This window comes from Macaca fascicularis, chromosome 8 (assembly GCF_037993035.2).
Source record: "Macaca fascicularis isolate 582-1 chromosome 8, T2T-MFA8v1.1".
NCBI lineage: Eukaryota > Metazoa > Chordata > Mammalia > Primates > Cercopithecidae > Macaca > Macaca fascicularis.
Window position 1 is genome coordinate 63696116 of NC_088382.1, and position 19531 is coordinate 63715646.

General features: G+C 41.5%; 1 protein-coding gene across 4 annotated transcripts in view; it reads right to left on the reverse strand.

Moving 5' to 3' along the window:
• Positions 1-1668: 1668 nt before the first annotated feature.
• Positions 1669-19531, reverse strand: part of ATP6V1H (ATPase H+ transporting V1 subunit H) — a 120640-nt gene continuing 102777 nt past the window's right edge. For all 4 annotated transcript variants that reach the window (XM_073998814.1, XM_045398253.2, XM_065519219.1 and 1 more), the window contains one exon: positions 1669-2023. In XM_073998814.1, coding sequence (XP_073854915.1) covers positions 1963-2023 — 61 coding nt within the window. In that variant the 3' untranslated portion in view covers positions 1669-1962. The remainder of the gene's footprint in view (positions 2024-19531) is intronic.

A 19531-nucleotide genomic window follows, 5' to 3' on the forward strand; every position in this document is an offset into this window, starting at 1 on the left:
ATTCAACAATCCTATACTGATTACATTGTGTAAATGGTGTTTATACCTAGGTGTAATAACACATTTTGTAATAACTGGGCTCTTTGTTTAGACTGTTTTAAAGATGCTTAAAAACGCTTGAGAGTATTTTTACTACCTGTATCCCTAGATAGAGTTACCTGTATTTGACTTGTGAGCAATTTCTAAGATTTGGTTTGTCATATTTATAAGTCTGCTCCATTAGGTGTTTGCAGTTTAATTGAACATGTAGGTGGTATTATAGTTTAAGGAGGGTTTAAGCATTGAATGTTAATCAAAAACATTGATAAGCAAAGGAAAAATGAAAGTGACTGCTTTCATAATTACTATATGCTCTATAAGCTGAGTGTAAAGGTTTAAGGCAGAAAAAAGGTACCTCGAGGGAATTAATTTTAATATACAAGATAATAATTAAAGCATGATTACATGGGAGTATTGCTTCCCATGGACAAAAGAACTTCTTAGGAACAAAAGCACTAATACTTTCTACAAGAGTGATTGTCACTGATTTCTACTTTACAACTAACTATAGGGCTGTGCAAAATGAAACTAAAATCAGAAACTATGACACCAATCAATCAATGCATTCTTATGAAATTCAGAAGATGGCCGTGTCTCTGGTTACTAGGACTTCTAGAAATTGAGTGCCTTAAAATCCTAAAGATTTTACAGACCATTAATATATTAACATGAAAACTGATCTTCTGCTAATGCAGTGTCTGTAATTACTACGAGAAAAGCTCTATTTAATGATTTTCCACATTTCGAAAAGTAAACTACATATAAGCCATGTTTAAACTTTTAGTAAAAGAAAAAATTGGTTTGATCAGACTACCTCTTTTCTGGCAAACATGAACCCCTTTAAGGAAAATCGAGTCACATGAACCCACTGACTAATTTATCCATAATTTTAACTAATTTCTCCCACAGGATTTCTATGTTGAAAATGAAACAATCTTTGATTCTTAAACAGGAGATGGATTCTATGAGTGGCTTTCTATAGGAGAAAAAACTTACTAGAATAAATGTTTTATTAGCTTTAGCACGTCTATTCAATATTCATAGAACTGCTAGGAATAAAAAGTGAAAATAACATGAAAATGAATGAAAAATGAGACTCAGAGAGATCAGCTGATGGGGTTAAAAAAACAAAAGCCTCAGAGGAGGCCTGTATGCCACATATGTACTGCTAAAGGGATATGGTTCTAGAAACAAAAGGGGAGAGAATAAAATATCTATTGGCAATGCTTAAACCAAAATGTAATAAGACAAAACAAACTTCAGGCACTAAAAACCAAGGATAAAAGTATTGAAAATAAATCTAACACTAAAACTTTTCACTGAACTCCAAAAGGAAGTCTTTTGAACCACAGTATCATGTTAAAAACTAAGATTTTAAAGCTATGCTACCACTAAGGAATAGTTGCAGACTGTGTGTGTGTGTGTGTGTGTGTGTGTGTGTGTAGATACATAGATGATATATAGATGAACAGAGAGCTGGATAGAGACATAGATCGATAGAGATTGATAGGTCGATAGATTTTAAAAATTTATTTGCCATTCACTACTTTGCAACAATTCTCCCAATTTGGTTTGAAAAGAGACAACAGGTGACTTTTGTTTAAAGTCCAAGTAAAGAGAGAGGCCGTGTTTGGAGTGAGAATCCTTTAATAACTATATTTATTTCCAGAGAACAATAAATACAGAAATTGCAAGCAGTATATGTAACAGTAATATCTTCTTTAAATATAGAATCACCTACTTTTATACAACTTAACAGGCAAACATGTTTTGTCGTTGTTGTTGTTTGGAAATTAGCATGGGGAAAAGCTACATAACAGAGGAAATTCCAAGTAAAATCAAACAGTGTTCACTCTTAACTCTAAACACAGTGCTCCCACTACTGGTTCTGCATCGAGGCGGAGGGGAAGGCCAGAGGCAGGCTCAGCTTCGGGCGGCAGCGGTCTGGGGCTGCTCGGATTGGAGCTGCTTGCCAAGGTATTCCCTAAAAACATAAGAATGAAATGAGGAGAATGAGAATTTCAATAGCAAAGAATCACTTCCAAAATTGAAACACACTATGCACTGTCATACATACTTACTTTAACATCCAAAAATAATAAAGTCCTACAAAATTAAACTTTTCCAAATTTCAAAAGTACTTGTACTGTGTGACTTCTACTTCATGTATCATACACAAGTTATGACAATGACAAACTAGTCATTCTTGTATTTTTATGAATAACTTGTAAAGTTATTACAATTACACAAACAGGTGATTACAAGGAAGTGTAGTTACTTCCTGGGGAAAGACTACTTTCCTGTTCAGATAAAGGGGTCTTGTTTACTGCTACTGCCACTGCTGCAATCTAAGAAGTTCAAAATCGCCTCAATTACGATTCTGAATGAACTCATAAATGAAAAACAAATGTCCTGTTGTTAGAGAATATGTGTATCTTCACCCTGGGATGACACAAGAGAACAAGAAAATAAATCACCAAAACTAGCATTGGGAGTCCCCACACTAACAGGAGCTTCTGGTCTGGGGCACTCACTCTGCCCCAGCACAGTCTAAAGCCCGCACAGAGACGGTCAGGCCAGAGCCTCAGAACAATTCCAGGAGTTGAGCAGCAGCACTCACTCCACAGGTACAGCAACTGGGGCTCAGAGCAGTGGTCCCCAATCCTTTTAGAGCACTCGCCTTCAGAAAATAAGCATGCGCCCACAGTATGTGCACACTTAGCTCTAAAGTACACACAGACACCACTGTGAATTCCACGACAGAAAACAATCTTGTCCCTATTTTCCTTTGAGGCACTTGCCCAAACTTTTGTTTTAGAACCAATTAGGAAGAAAAAGAGGCTTTTCAAGAAAAAACTATTTAAAAGTTTTCCTCTTACAAAAAAGCATGAGTTTGGAATAGAGACGTGGGTTTACATTCCAGTTCCATAACCTCCCAGGTATTCCCATGGGGGCTCTAGGAGGCGCTGGGTGTGGAGGCCCTGGCTGGGCTGCAAGCAGCAGGTGCACTGTCGATGACATCCTCTCTTGCCTATCGTCTATCAACTGTGTGAGCGTTGCCAAGAAACCACCTTTGGGGGCCACCGATGTCCACAGGTAAATGTGACTCCGCCTCTCTCCACAGTGGTCCAGAAGAAGGCAAGCATTTCGCCTGCGCTGCTCTCCCCCTGCTACTGCAGCCTAGGCCAAAGCTGCAAAGATTTTAAGACAGAAAAGACAGAAACACTGGGAATGCGGATGAGAAGGAAATGTCACGCAGTGGCGGAGCAGCAGGGAGGAGGAACTGGTGGCCCAAAGCATGTGAAGTGCTGCGCCCCCGCCCCAACCCAAAGGCTGCTCACTTTCTAATACCGTGAGACTGAATGAAGCATCCCAGGACATGAAAGTGGGTTATGATCTTTTCCATCCCTCAAAGAAAGTTCTTATAACTTGACTCATTAATTTTGGATGTCATATTAAAGTGTTTAATATTCTTGTGCTACCAGGAACTGCGCTGACACAATTTAGACAATGGGATCTTATTTCCAACCAGAAGTTAAGTAAATAGTCATGTCTACTTCATGCAAAGGCTGAAAGGGCAGACATCCTATTACCTTGGTTAGACAGGAAAAACAAGAGTTTACAGCCACTATCTATGCTGCTACTCTGAGAATGCCTGCAACTTGGGAGCATTTGTGGTCACACAGATTTGTTTTCTTGGTGGTGGAGGTAATAATATTTATGGCAGATTTCCAGATCTTATATTTTTCCTGCATATATGTGAGAAATCAAGCCTGAAGTTAGATATGCTTCATTTTAGAGAGGTCTTCAAATATTTCAATTTTAGACTATTTAGTGTGGAGCCTTATAAAGCATTTTAAAAGTGTACTCAAAGACACTGTGCCACTCTTCAATGACAGTAAGACATGGTTCTCTCCCTAAAGGACTGATGTCAAGGACCAAGTTCCAAATGTAAGTTTTCAGAAATGACTAGTAAGCATGCACGACAAAGCCTCCAGGAGCTCAGGCAGGGAACTGGTAAGTTACCACAAAGGGTCCTGTGCATCTGGTCACAGACAGGTTCCCAGCCTGCTCCATCCCTTCCAGAGGCATGAGGGTAGTTCATTCCCCATATCACACTTCACTAATACTTAGGAGACAACAAGTGGTGAAGATAATTATTTCTTCACAAAAGAAACACTCTTGTAGGGCCAAAGTAGGACAGTAAAACCCGGCACAGGTGGGCTGTTCCAGCAGAGAATGAAAAGACACACATGCAGCCATGGCTTCCACCGCACCATCTTCCACTCGTTTTTTGTCTTCCTGGTCAAAGATATACATGACAGGTAACATCCTCTCCTACACAATTTTTTTTTTTTTTTGGAGACAGGGTTTTGCTCCATTGCCCAGGCTGGAGTGCAGTGGTGAGATCACAGTTCACTGCAGCCTTGACCTCCTGGGTTCAAGCCATCCTCCCACCCTAGCCTCTTGAGTAGCTGGGACTACAGGTGCTCACCACCATGCCTGGCTAATTTTTTTACTTCTTGTAGAGACAGGGTTTCGGCATGTTGCCCAGGCTGGACGCTAACTCCTGGGTTTATGCCTGCCTCAGCCCCTAAAAGTGCTGGAGTTACGGGTGTGAGCCATCACACCCAGCCAGGCTTTCACTCTCGTTTTTTTGTACATACAAGGTAGCCCAGAGGCATCCACTTCTTCCTGACCGAAGTATGTGACACATAGAAAAATCAGCACCTCCTTTCTTCTGCCTAGTTCAGGGTTTATGTAATTTGGATTTGGGGGAAGAGCAAGGACTCATATAGATGAAAAAGGGTCCAACTAAGAACTTGCACATCAGCGGCCCCAGGTGGAACTTTGTGAGCCTGGCTTGAGTGTTTTAGGTCAAAATGCCAAAAGCCCAGCAAGAGAAGAGCCCAGACAGGACTCATGGAAAGAATCATCCAATTTCCTCCTCAAGCTTTCCTGAAATTGCTGTTTGTTATGGCATGTGGGGTGTCAGATGGCTTGCTAACATACCAGGAGGAACTGAACCGTGGCTCTACTGAAAAGGGTATTAAAAACACCTAACCTATACGAACTTTGGGGAAAATCCACTCCTTTGAACTTGGCTTTTATTTATTTTATTTTATTTTATTTTATTTTTTGAGACTGAGTCTCACTTTATTGCCCAGGCTGGAGTGCAAAAGGAAAAACTAGTATAGATTTTACCTCAGGGGATAATAATGTATCTAGAACAAAGGATGCAAGGAGATCTTTTGTCAATTAATCTCGGTATTGAGTCAGCCTTTCTCTCTACACATGAAGATCAATACAATAAAATTTCACCTTATAATTCAGTCAAAAGGTGCCTGACTTGTACAAGCAATCCACAGGAATGTGACATTAAATCTTTGCTGCTGCTACCTAAGATGCAAACTTTGTGAGGTGCAATATTTTTCTTCTCTTTAACTTCATCCACACCTGAAATCTCCTGAGATCTCAACATCTCTGCAACTGAAAAAAGGGCAGTCTGAAAACCTACTCCCCTTTTTAAAAGCCCAAGTACATAAACAGCTCACAAAAGAGATCATACTGCTGCAATAGAGTTTACATCTGATGAAGAAACCCTGAAAAACTGACTTCTACTTCCCACAAGGCACCACTAAGGCGGCAGAGAATTGACGGGGGCATTCTGAAGGTGACTAACTAGGTTCTATTCTGTTAGGAGCTAGGGCACCAGGAAGCACTTACTTAGCTATAGTAACTCTTCAAACAACAGGAAGACCATTACCCATTCTAATCAAATGCCTCACCATCACAGTATATTTAGTTGCTTAAAGACTCAAACATTACAGATGTTTCTTTCTTTAAAACTGTAATTGAAGACACTATAATAGTATTTCAACATACTAACTTTACCTACATAACTTGAAACACATGGTAACTTCAGCTGCGTAATTTAGTGACAGGAAAAAAGTGATTTTCTACTGACAAATATATTAATCAATGAAAACTACTAAGTCTCGGCCGGGCACGGTGGCTCAAGCCTGTAATCCCAGCACTTTGGGAGGCCGAGACGGGCGGATCACAAGGTCAGGAGATCGAGACCATCCTGGCTAACACGGTGAAACCCCGTCTCTACTAAAAAATACAAAAACTAGCCGGGCGAGGTGGCGGGCGCCTGTAGTCCCAGCTACTCGGGAGGCTGAGGCAGGAGAATGGCGTGAACCCGGGAGGCGGAGCTTGCAGTGAGCTGAGATCCGGCCACTGCACTCCAGTCTGGGCGACAAAGCGAGACTCTGTCTCAACAAAAAAAAAAAAAAAAAAAAGAAAACTACTAAGTCTCTTTTATTTTCCTTTATTGGCCTTGCCTGCCCACAAAGTCAAGTAGAAAACCCATTGTTAGCAGCATTTTTGTACTGTTTTCTCTGGTCTTCCTTTGGTATGCAAATTTTTCATAACTAAAACCATAATGTTCTTGGAATTCTACAGCCTACTTCTTTCAGTAGGTTTGTCATAATGATCATTAAAACTACATCTGAGTCATAATTACATGTTTCTTACTCTTTACCTATCCTGTTTTGGAAAACAAGTTGGTATAAAATAAATCATTAACAAACTATTCTTTTCTAAATATATAAACACAATTTATCTTAGAAAATATAAACTTTATAGTTGTTTATAATACAGATTTATATTTGGTAAAGGGCAAAAATAAATCATCAATAATTTTATATAGCTCTGCTTTCTTTAATGCTAACTCATTATAGTTTAGTTATAAATTCAGCGATTCCTCTGGCTTTTATCATCATTTTGAACACAAAGCAAACTTTGTTTTATGAACTGGAAAAAAAAAACAAATTTTGTTTTATGAAAAAAACAAATTTTGTTTATAGGAAAACTGCAGTGCCCTCTCTCATCTGTATCTAATTTACAAAAACATTTAAATTCCAAGAGTAAGTACTATATAGTCCAACTCTTTCTACAGTATTTTGATCTCAGCCTAGGAAAAACAGTATTTAACATCACAACATGTACCATGTTTTAGTGCCTGCTAGTGACTAAGCACTGCACTAGCTGCTTGACATACATTTTCTTATGTACTTTTCACAAGAATACCCATAAAGGTACAGAAGAGCCCCATTTATGGATATGTAACTCGAGTTTAGCAATGATAACTAACATGTTGTAACGTTAGGACAACTAGATTAGTGGGGAGTGTATTGGTACCAAGTCTGATTTCAAAATTCACAGTTTTAACAACTAATAGTACAACCTCATGGTACATTATTCTTCCTCTCACTGGCTGGAGATACATTATTATACAGCTGTGAGAATAAAAAAGATAAAGAACATCACAGTGCAAATCCTCAATTTATTTTCTCAAACATATTTTCATGATCACTAGACACTTCCCTTTCTAACAGCATCTAAATTCAAAGACTAATAGGTTAGCAGTCTCCCTAAAGAGGTGATCCATGAAATTAAAAAGGAAAAAAAAAAGAGATCAGTGATTCTAAAAGTCTATTCTAGAGTCTATTTATAGGAGTTGTAGTTCTAAGAAACAAAAATGTACATTTTAAAAGAAATTGCATTAAAGAGTGTATTCTAAAAGCAATTTATGTAAAATTTGCAATAACAAAGTTATTTTTCCTACAGGAATTCCACTAATCAAATCTTTTTATTTTTCTTTTTAATAAGCTGTAAAATCTAAATGCCACTAAACAAAGCCTGTGTTTCTTTATTTCTGGCTATGCTCCAGAGTTGTCCTCTTCCCCTGCTGCTACCAGCTCTGTCACAGATAGGCAGTATCTTCCGTGTTTCATTGCTTTTCCAATGTGTGGTTATGATGGGCCGGCAATGCACTGAGTCACTCAAAGAAATGGAGTTGGCAGCAAACACTCCTTTACCTTTTAAATGCTGGTTCCTGACCATCAAGTACTTATAACCAAAAGCAACCTGCACAACACAGGGCACACCCCTAGCCAACTGCACTGCATACAAATCCAGTTATACAATGTGCAGTGTGGGAGAAATGCCTGTGCAGTTACGAGAGCTTCTAATAAGAATATTTATTTTCTATTTATTACGAAGATAGCATGTAAGCGAAGTCCACATTTAAGACTTATTGCAGATTTCTTTTTCTTGAATTATATTTAGGAAGACTGAGAGCATATGAGAGTGGAGATGGTGTCCCATTTATCATCTTCCAGTTTTCAGATCAGTCCCTGGTATAAACTAAGAGATCGATGACTGTTGATAGTTGAAGAGTCCTCCAGGAGAGTTAGACCCGGAAAAGGATGCATCTTTCTCCTAAAGGAAAATGTGCTGCAACACTGTAGAGCCAGTCTTCAGCAGTTAAACCTACCAACTACTCCACAATCTAACTGCAGAATTGCTCAAACAAAATTTAAAAGTTATTTTTAATTAGAATCTGCATATAACATAAGAAAGCTCAACTAAATCCACAGTAAAGAAATATTTTAGAAAATTAGTTCAATGTTTTAATGATATATAGCAGAAAATGAATTAAATCAGCTTTATAATTATACTTGAAGGATCTCCTAGCCTACAAAATTATTCTTTAGAGAATCCATTTTCCCACAAGATATGCAGAAACTAAAATAAACCAAAACACGTGGGCCAGATGTTTCTTCAATATGAATTAAATCACCTGAAATGAGTCTCAGAGCTATTTAAAGAATAAAGCAGATTACACAACTTTGGCACACTACATAGAAGGTGACAGAGGTTTTTGATTTGTGTGTGTGATTTTGTTTGGTAACTAAAAACGTCAAGGATAAACCTGGGAAGTCGCTGGCTGCCTCCCTCGGATTTCTCCTCCACGTCCAACTGGTATCCAGGTCTCACAGATCCTCTCTCCTCCATACACTGAATCTCTCCCACCCTCCTCACCCCTGATCCCGCCTCTCACCATGGCTGGATTGGATCTGCAGCCTCTATACTGCTCTTTGCCCTCTAGTCTTTTACAATCGAAAATCCAGTACCCTCCCCACAACCACTATCTCTAAAGTGGCCTTGCTAAAATGACACAGTTATTTTACCTCTCGCTGGTTTTCTACAGCCTTCAGGAAAGAACTCAGAACATCAAAGCAGAGATGGTTTATCGTGATGTGGCCACTTTGCATGTCTCCTACTTTATTTTGGCTTCATAACAGACTCCAGCTGTCTGGTAATTCCCCAGCTGGGTGAGGATCTCCCTACCTGGATGTGTTTGCATGCACAGCTCTCTCCCCCGCTTCTTCCTTCTGTTCACAGTCCCCATCTCCTCTCTGCCCAGAACCCTCCTGGGCCTAAGCCTGCTCTCCATGTGGTCACGCGGCTGTGCGTCCTTCCCATGGGGTCACAACACAGCATGTGCTTGCTGCCTCACCGTGGGATGAACCATCGATCTCTCTAGCTTTCCCCAAAATGGTAAACAGAAAATTTAGACATGTTGAAATTTGCAAATCCAATATAAACTTTATAAGGAGGTGATGAATGGACCTACTATCAGCAACCCTCTCTGTCAAAAACCAGTTTTTAAATTAAATTAAATCTCATTTAAATGTGATCTACAATTTATTATTTTCTAAGTAAGCTAATAAAAGTAGTATAACTACTTCAGTTGTTTTAATTTCTTAAACATTTCAAACATTAAAACAAAAATTCTTGGCAATGCCTATGCCATCAGAATTACCAAATATTAACTTTCAAAAACCTACAAACAACGGATTACAAGACTTTTCTCAAACTCTGAAAGGAAGAGGGACGTTAAAAGGTCCAGAAACCCAAGTACAACCACAGCATTCTAAATTATCTGCCAGTGGAAGTAGGTCATATGGCCCCCCAAAACCTAAGAATTAAAATCAAAGCAATTATTTATAATTTAGTACAGACGAGTACAGATTTATAACTCCTGGGGAAGAGATCGCTAATGTTCCCCAATATCCTTTTTCTCTCCTTCCTCAGTAACATAACCCTTTCATCTTAGTAGGCCACATAGCCTATCAGAGGAAAGATTTCATTTCCCAGTTCCTTTGCAGCTACGCATGGCCAGAAGACTGAGTAATGGCCAATACAGTATAAGGTGGAAGTGTTGAAGGACAACTTCCAGGAGCCTCCCCACAGCCTGGAAGATCCTCCCGCTCCCTGGCTTCCTGCCACCCCGACAGCCAAGAGGACCAGGCCACGCCCAAGGGATGGCAGCGCACTGAGCTGAAGGAGGCTGGATCTCTGCGCATTGTCTAGTTCTGGTCTGCCCAGCCCACCCCTGGATGTAAGATAACAACAAATCTCTCTCTTATTTAAGTCATGGTATTTGGGGTTTCTGTTACATCATTAGATGAACCTATCCTTCTGATTACTGTTCTCTTGAACAAAAATAACTATCCTTGAGACATAACCTTGGCTGGAAAAACAACAACAACAACAACAGCACCTATATTAGATATATACTGGCTTTAGTGCAAGTATATGTGACTAGATCAGTCAACCTGGGATTTAAAATATATTTATGTAACAGCTTACCTACAAACTTAAATAAATCTAGACATATGACAATAGAACCAATATTTTTTTCCCCAAATATTGGAATTCTGAAACTTTCTGCTATGGTTTGAGTATCTGTCCCCTTCAAAACACATGTTGAAATTTAATCCCCAATGTGGCAGTATTGAGAGGAGGGGCATTAAAGAGGTGACTGGGTCATGAGAGTTCTGCTCTCATGAATGGATTAATCCATTCATGAATTCATAGATGAACAACTTTTCATGAGAGTGTACTGTGGCTTTATAAGAAGAGGCTTGGCACAGTGGTTCACGCTTGTAATCCCAGCACTATGGGAGGCCGAGGCGGGCGAATCACGAGGTCAGGAGATCGAGACCATCCTGGCTAACACGGTGAAACCCCATCTCTATTAAAAATACAAAAAAAAAAAAAAAGAGGAATAGAGACCTAGGCTAGCATGAGCGGGCGCTTAAGCCCCTGGCCATGTGATGCCTGTGCCACCTCGGGACTCTGCAGAGTCCTCACCAATAAGAAGGCCCTCAACAGACGCAGCCCCTCAACCTTGACTTCTCAAACTCCATAACTGTAAGAAATAAATTCCATTTCTTCAGATATTACCCAGTTTCAGGTATTCTATTACAAGCATCAGAAACTGGAGAAAGACACTTTGCTCAGTGGTTTGTCTGAGCATGCAGCAGTCTTGACACCATTTCCACCTGACAGCTCATCTGTCATCTAGGTTGCCCCGTCTAATTCCCTTACACAGCGACGGGCAGAAAGGCAGACTGTGATATCGGGCCAGAACCAACAAAATCAAGTGTAACAACATATGACAAAGAAAATCTTGAGTACCCAAAAGGACGGTCAACAAGGTTAAAATACATTAAGACCATATAATACTATCTTCTACCCCAACTGGGAGACCAGCACAATTTAAACAAAGAGAAGGAAGAAAGGAGAGGGAGACAGACAAAAACAGCTGGGAGAAAAATGCCAGAGTATGATGACTTGCTTGTATGTTCTCCTTTATGAAGAGCTCTAAGTTTCAAACTGCATGTTAATGATGTTCCTAAAAGCATAATATATGAACAATTTGGTCTGAAGGGTACTGACCATTGACAAGAAATCATTTAGTGGGAAAAAATTAGGCAAAATTTTTAATCAGGAAAATGTAAAATAAATCAAAATTCTGTTTTAAACATTTTAGATCACAATTTATACTCAAAACTATCCAAAGATTATTCCATTAAAAAACGTTAATACAAGCCACTCTAATAGTCCCCTATTCTTTGAAAAAGTTGTTACTCTTTCCAGTGCTATGCTGCAAATAAAAACACTTTCAACAACAGTAAATAATCTGTTGTACAGACACCCCTATACATTTACTTTTATATTTAATAATCAACGTTGATTATATACCCATACTTTATATTTGCTCTCATTTAACATGACATAATGGCAAAATAATTTCTAACAATTTTTTCCAAATTGGAAGCTTTTTTCTCTTAAAGCTTCAGATTAAAAATTTATTTCAGGAAACTAACTGGTCCTTAGCTGCCACAATATAAAAAGACTAGACTTATCTAGTAACAACTTTTTTAAGTATATAATATTTTAAATCTAAGGTACTTCACATTTTTTATTTTGACAGAGATTTCAACAAGGTTTCAACAAGATTAAAGTAAATCATGCCTATCAAATTCTGAATAGATACTATTCTACCCCGCTACCCAGAGGAACTTCAGAACATTATTTGAAGAACAGAGATTCAAACAACAAATACATTCTATCACCGCCAAGTTAGTTCTGTATATTTGAAACCCTAAGGCATAAAAAAGAAAAGGATCTCTAAACAGGAGAACATCTACCCATCTACTGTAGAGATGTGTAAAGATTCAAAAGATAACATCCTTCGTTAGTGCCTCCTTAGTGCCTCAATAATCCGAATTCTCTTCCCTCCCATTATCTGAAATAGGACTGTCTTCCTCCACTCTCTCCTGCTATCTGTGGCACACAAGATCTTGGAGAAAGACCAGGGAATCCTCTGACCATGTTTAAAGAATGGCTCTGCTTCCTCCCCACTATCTAGCCCCACTTCCACTTGCAAATCACTAGTTTGGACCATAACAAGTTAAATCTTTAGCTATGAGGAAAACATTTATTCAGCATGAATTAGACACCTCACCCCACCCCTGAATTAGCAATTCCTTTCAATAAATATGTATTTGCTAAGTCAGTCAATCTGAGCTAGTCTGGACAGATGTTTTGGTCTCACTAGCAGAAGGAGTATCGGCAGGAAAGTTTTCTACATTTTTAATGGTAGACAGTCCCACCTGGTTACTTTCCCTAAGTAACCATCCCATCCTGGCTCTTCGGGGTCTTGCCTCCATCAATTACCTGGCCCAGGTGGCCAATGGCCTTCTCGCTGCCACACCCATTGTATACTTTTCAGTCCTCCCTTCCTCGTTCTCTCAGCTTATTTTACACTGCTCACCACTACTCTATCCTTCCTGAAATATACTTGTTTTCCTTTCCTTCCCTAACAGCACATGTTCCTGGTTTTCACCTAATTTTCCAGCCAGTTCTCCTTAGAGTTAAGCAGTTAAGGTCTTAACTGCTACCATCCCACCCTCCCTGGGTAAAATCTACTCCTTTTCTGTCAGCCCATTCCAAGTTTTGTCAGAGTCCATGGCAGCAGGTGGTTCTTAGCCTTTCTTGGATCACACAGCTCTTTGAGACTCCTGTGGAAAGCATGGGCTCTTCCCCTACTGCGTACAATTTCAGGGAGTTAATCCAAAACCTCCCCAGTGAAGAGCCCCTGTTCTACACACCCTTTTTCAGGTAATCTCATCCCCTTCCACGACTTCCACTCTCACTCGACTGATTACTTTAAATCTCTCAATCTAGCTTATATATCTTACTCCTGAACTCTAAACCTACATTTCCAGCTTTTGAATTTCTCCTCGGCTAGAACGCAGAAACATCAAATTCAATGTGTCTAAAAAATGAACTCCTCAGTGCCACCACAATCCTGTTCCTCCGTCTACATTCATTCCTGTGTGAGTCAATGGAAAACATCCAGCTGCAGGTCGGAAGCCAGACTGCCAATCTTGATGTGACTCATTTGCCACCAGCTCCATGCAATCATTAAATCCTGTCACTTCCATATTTTTCATAACTAAAAAAACTGGTCTTTCCTCTGTCTTTGCTGTCACCATCATTACCTAGGGAACAACTGCCTCATCTCTAGAGTGATCTAAGAGTTCCCACCTGGTTTTCTTGCCTCTAAACTTGCCACGCAGCAGGAAGGGTGATGTCAAACACAAGCCTTCTCACAGTAGCCCCCTTGTTCAGTCCTCTGATTGCTTCCATTATTCCGGGAAAATGTCCACACTCCTGAACGTGACAAGGAAGGCTCCCCTACCTCGGCAGCCACATCTCTCCCAACTCGCCCCTTCAGCCTCCGTCCTCAGCCTCACAGGGGCCAAGAGCCACTCGGCATGGGTGCCTACTGAACCCCAGGAATGGGGCACATGCAGACTGATCTGTGCTGAGTGTGAAGCATTTGCCAGATTTTTCAGACTCAGTGTGAAAAAAATGGAAAATGTCTCATTAGAAAATTCTACACCGATTACTTGTTGAAATAATGTAGATATAGTGGGTGAAATAAAACATTATTAAAATTAACTTCACTTTTTTTTAACTTTTAAAAATATGGCTACTTGAAATTTTTGCATTTCTCCTGTGTCGCTTGCATTAAATTTCACTGGGCCGTGCTCCTCTAGGCAACAGAACTCCATGCAGATCCCCTGCTTTGTCCCTTCTGGCAATACCATCCACTCGACAGTATTTGTTAGGTGCTACCCTGAGGTGGGCACCAAATGTGAGCTAAGAGAGGGCCAACAAAGCATGAAGCCCCACCCTCCCCCTCGCCATCACATGGGTCAGCCCTGCTTAGGGCCTCAGCACAGGCCGCTTGCCTCCAGGAAGACAGTCCTGACTTCACCAGAACCAAGATAAACGCTTCACTCATCTTTCCCCAATGAAGAAATAAATAATTAATACAATTAGTCTTGTGGTTCCAGTTCTGCTCTTGGCTGATGACTGACAGCTGGAGATTTGAGGGCAGAGGCTGAAAACCTTTGGGCCAGAGCAGCTGCCCTCCTCAAACCTCCCCACACCAAACATAAGAGATTAGCACCACATGATTTTTTTGGTCAGCCCAGTTTTTTTTCTTTTTTTTTAAGTTATACTTTTTGTCTTTAAAATTAGGACAACCAGACCAGAAAAAAATAAGTTGATATTTTGGAAGAGAGGAAGAAGAAAATATGAAAAGTTCACTGTGCACTGGTTACCAACTCGGCTGAATTTGGAGAAACAGAACAGCCACATATAAGAGGCTATATGAAGCCGATTTATTACTTACAGATAGGCAGCAAGGGACAACAGAGGCCTGGGATCCATGGCAAGCCAGTCCCCAAAACGTGCAAGAAAGCAGCCCAGGGCAGATGAAGTCTCATCTGTGCATGCCTCACTTGCAAGGCAGCTGAAGGACCCCAGGAAGTAGCCCACCCTGAGTTTTACACCCTGGGGGCCACGTGATGTGTTGGGCTAATGTGCTGAAGCTCACCCTGTTGCGGGGAGGAAGGGAGTATGGAACGGAGCCCAGGCTATTCCAGGCTGTCCTTCCCTATCTGAGGATATTACATTCCCAGCATATCTAGTTATTCTTGTAAGCTGCAAGTGAGAAAGGAGACAGAATTGGGTCTGTCCAAGGCCACCAGAAGAACTGCCCTGCAGACAGGGCAGAAAGTCCAGCCGCAGCTCTGTGGAAGTCCTTCAAAGTCCTCTGAGGAATGGGCCTCACGCACTGTACTAGTCAGGTCATCCTCCCACTCTGGCTTCACTTGGCAGGTAAAGGGGAGACAACCAGCCAATGAACAGGCCAGGCAGGAAGCAAGGGAGCTTCCCGCACCCAGGAAATTGGAAGGACATATCCAAACCATGCCAGCTGGATGTGGAAAGCTGAGCTAGAATGTCATGATGACACACAGCTCAGCCTGCACCTCTCGAGCAATCATGACAGTCTTGGGCAGGAAAAGCAGTCTACAGAGAAGAAGTGAGCAGCCTGGCTATGAATGTGAGAAACCACGTGAGAATGGGAGGTGGAAAACACTGCTGCCTGCCTCACTTCCCGCCAACTTTCTGGTCCCCAGTTTCAGTGGACTGTGTGACTTCACTTAACTTAGATTCTGTGAGCCACCTGATATCCTTGCCACATGTCTCCTTATATTTAAGCTAACTCGGGTAGATATTTGTTTCTTGTAAACAAACTATTCTTGGAGAAGAACAAGAAAAACATGTTTAGACTTAGTTTAACTAAGGTATTCTCACTAGCAGAATCAATTACATTCCTGTTTTGTTCTGATGGATCTTCTAGTAGCTACCTTGTTTCTATCATTTACATTATTTCTTAAGGTATAGCTTCTTGAGTTTATTAAAATATTGCAAAGTTTTTTTAGATTATCATTTAACAATCAATTTTACCAAAACCATGAGTCTGAGTAACCACAATATCACAATATATTGCATCAATGGACCTCAGTTACATAAGAGAATAAATATCCTACTTCTGAGGAGATCCGTGCCACGTATTCAGGGCTGCAGGGCCATAACGTCTGCCACTTACTCTCAAGCAGCTCAGAAAGAGAAAGAGAACACACACAAATGCAGCATAATGTCAAAGCTGGTGACTACAGATGAAAGCAGCTTTCAGTAGTTAAAATTCTTTCCAATTAAAAAACTCAAAAACAAAGACTCATGAAAACATTTTTTCTTTCCACACTTCCCTTTTCCACCTCAACCAGGAGGACAAAAGTGCCATACTGGGGGGAGGGGAGCAGCAGGGTAAAGGACTCTGGTTTTTTTTTTTTTTTTTTTTTTAAGATGGAGTCTCACTCTGTTGCCCACGGTGGAGTGCACTGGCATGACCTCGGCTCACTGCAAGCTCCGCCTCCCAGGTTCACACCATTCTCCTGCCTCAGCCTCCTGAGTAGCTGGGACTACAGGCGCCCGCCACTAAGCCCAGCTAATTTTTTTTGTATTTTTAGTAGAGATAGGGTTTCACCGTTTTAGCCAGGATGATCTTGATCTCCTGACCTTGTGATCCGCCCACTTTGGCCTCCCAAAGTGCTGGGATTACAGGAAAGAGCCACTGCGCCTGGTCGACTCTGGCTCTTTCATGATTTTGTTGGGCTCTGGACTCACTGATATCCACAGTCCACATGACATGAGAAAGATAAGCCTCTTACTTAGTAAAATAAAATCCAAAAAGAAGTAAAATTAACATTCAGGTGACTGTAATTTTATTAAGCCTTCACATGACTTCAAAGGATGCCTTCTGATGTTAATTTCACTACTGCTAGAATCCAAGTTCCGCTTCTGACAACACTGTTGTGACTCCCTACACACAGCGTGCTCACAGGGCGCCTCTGCCTGAAGTCCTCCTGGTACCCCAGCCACATCTCCACCAACTCACTCCTTAACCCTTAACACCTCTAGCACTGCCTGCTCCCGCCTGTTCCCAAGCTCCTGTGACACCTACATACACTTCTGTCACAGCTCTCACGATAAGGAAAGAGACCACCTCTCTTATTGTCTCATACCTCAGAAAAAGAAAGAGGAAGTAAAAGCTAAAGAAAGGCAAAAATGAGATCAATAGTCAGACAGCCCGGTGCCACACCCCAGGCCTGGTTTGGTAGTTAAAAATCAACTCCTGATCTAACCGCTTGTATTAGCTATAGATTCCAGGCATTGTGTAAGGAAGCACTGTGAAACTTTCTATTCTGTTCTGTCTTGATTACTGATGCATGCAGCCCCAGCCACGTACCCCATGCTTGCTCAATCGATCATGACCCTTTCACATGGACCCCCTTAGAGCTGTAAGCCCTTAAAAGGGGCAGGCATTTCTCTCCCAGGGAACTCAGTTTTGGGACACAAGTCTGCCGATGCTCTCGGCCAAATAAAGCCACTTCCTTCTTTAACCTGGTGTCTGAGGGGTTTTGTCTGTGGCTAGTCCTGCTACATTTCTTGGTTTCCTGACCGGGAAGTGAGGTAATTAACAGATGGTTGAGGCAGCCCCTTACGTGGCTGAGGCCTGCCCTCTGGAGCATCCCTGTGGGGACTCCAGCCAGCTTGAGCGACGCGGATCCTGAGAGCGCTCCCAGGTAGGGATTTGCCCCAGTGGAATACCTCATCACAGCGGTGCACGGCAGGCCCCTGCGGAGGATCAACGCAATGGTTGAACACTGGGAAGGAACTGGTGCTTGGAGTTGGACATCTGGAATACAGTAAGACGGTCTTAGGAACTTGCCGACTCCATTTGAGTGGAAGCGTGGCCTGATCACCCACGGCGTGCCTTTATTGGCACTTTGGTTTTGGTTTTGATTTTGACTTGGCTTGAATTGCTTGATGAACAGGCGTGCCTTTATCGACACTTTGGCTTTGGTTTTAATTTTGATTTAGTGTGAATTAGACAAGTGAGTGACCTTTTACCCTTTCCTTCTCTTGTAGTGTGAGAGTTGTTTTGTCTCAAAAAAAAAAAAAAAAAAAGTTACACTCAAAGTAAGCCCACTCCGCTAGGAACTGTGTTAAAAAACATACATATATAAAAAAATAAGAAAAAAAGTCATCGAAACATCCAAAACTTACGCTATTAAAGTGCATGTTACAGAACCTTAAAAAACGTTTTGCAGGGGATTATAGAGATAAGTTAACCCCCAACAGATTGAGAACTCTCTGTGAATGTAAATCAGAATTGCCCTCTTTTGGCGTTGGATGGCCAACCGAAGAAACTACAGACAGGGAACAACTGGCCATGTATTTCAGGTGGTGACAGGGGTTGGAGGTAGCCAGTGTACCCAGACCAAATTCCTTTATACTGATTCATAGTTAAATATAATATAGACAAAACCAGCATAGATCCAGCCCTGTTTAACGGCTTATTGCGGGAAAAAAAAAAAAAAAAAAAAAGGCCACAAGTACAAGTAAGAGCAGCTTCGCCAGCAGACACAGAGTTAAAAGAAGAAATCCCAGAAACAGCAAAAGAAACCAGTTTTGCAGGAGCCGCCAGAGGTAACAGAAATTCTTCCTCCATATGTCCCAGCCTACCCCTCCTTTACCGAGGCCAACAGCACCCCAGGAACCAGGTTTAGGAGCTAACACGCCCCACGTCTCACCTCGAAGGGGAGGATCAGAGCCTTGAGAGGCCAGGGAAGGAAGTCAAGATAGTCAAGCGGGCAGTCTCAAATCTGGCCTTGCTCAAGCTATGCAAATGCCCCTGAGGAAGCAGCGATATACTGGGGTAGACGAAGACAGGCATATGGTAGAAAGGTGTGCCTTTGTGTATCAACCCTTCACCTCTGCTGATCTCCTCAATTGAAAGAATACCCCATCTTATACTAAAAAGCCTCAAGCCTTAATTAATTTGCTTCAAACTATTATCCAGACTCATAACCCTACTTAGGCTGATTGCCACCAGTTGCTCATGTACTGAGGACAGCTGGTTCACCTGCCTGGACCTGAAGAGGACGCTTTCTTTAGCATCAGACTAGCTCCTGACAGCCAGAAACTGCTTGCTTTCCAGCAGGAAGATCCAGGGTCAGGTGTCACCACTCATACACTTGGACCTGGCTTCCCCAAAAGTTCAAGAACTCCCCTACTATCTTCGGGGAGGCCCTGGCTCAAGACCTGCAAAAGTTTCCCGCCAGAGACCTAGCCTGCGTGTTGCTCCAGTGCGTCAGCGACCTCCTGCTGGGAGACGCCACGGCAGTCGGGTGCGCCAAAGGAACAGATGCCCTGCTCAGGCACCTAGCGGACTGTGCGTATAAGGTCTCCAAAAAAAATGCTCAGATCTGCAGACAGCAGGTACACTACCTAGGATTTACTATCCAACAGGGGGAGCGCAGTCTAGGATCAGAAAGAACGCAGGTCATTTGCAACCTGCCAG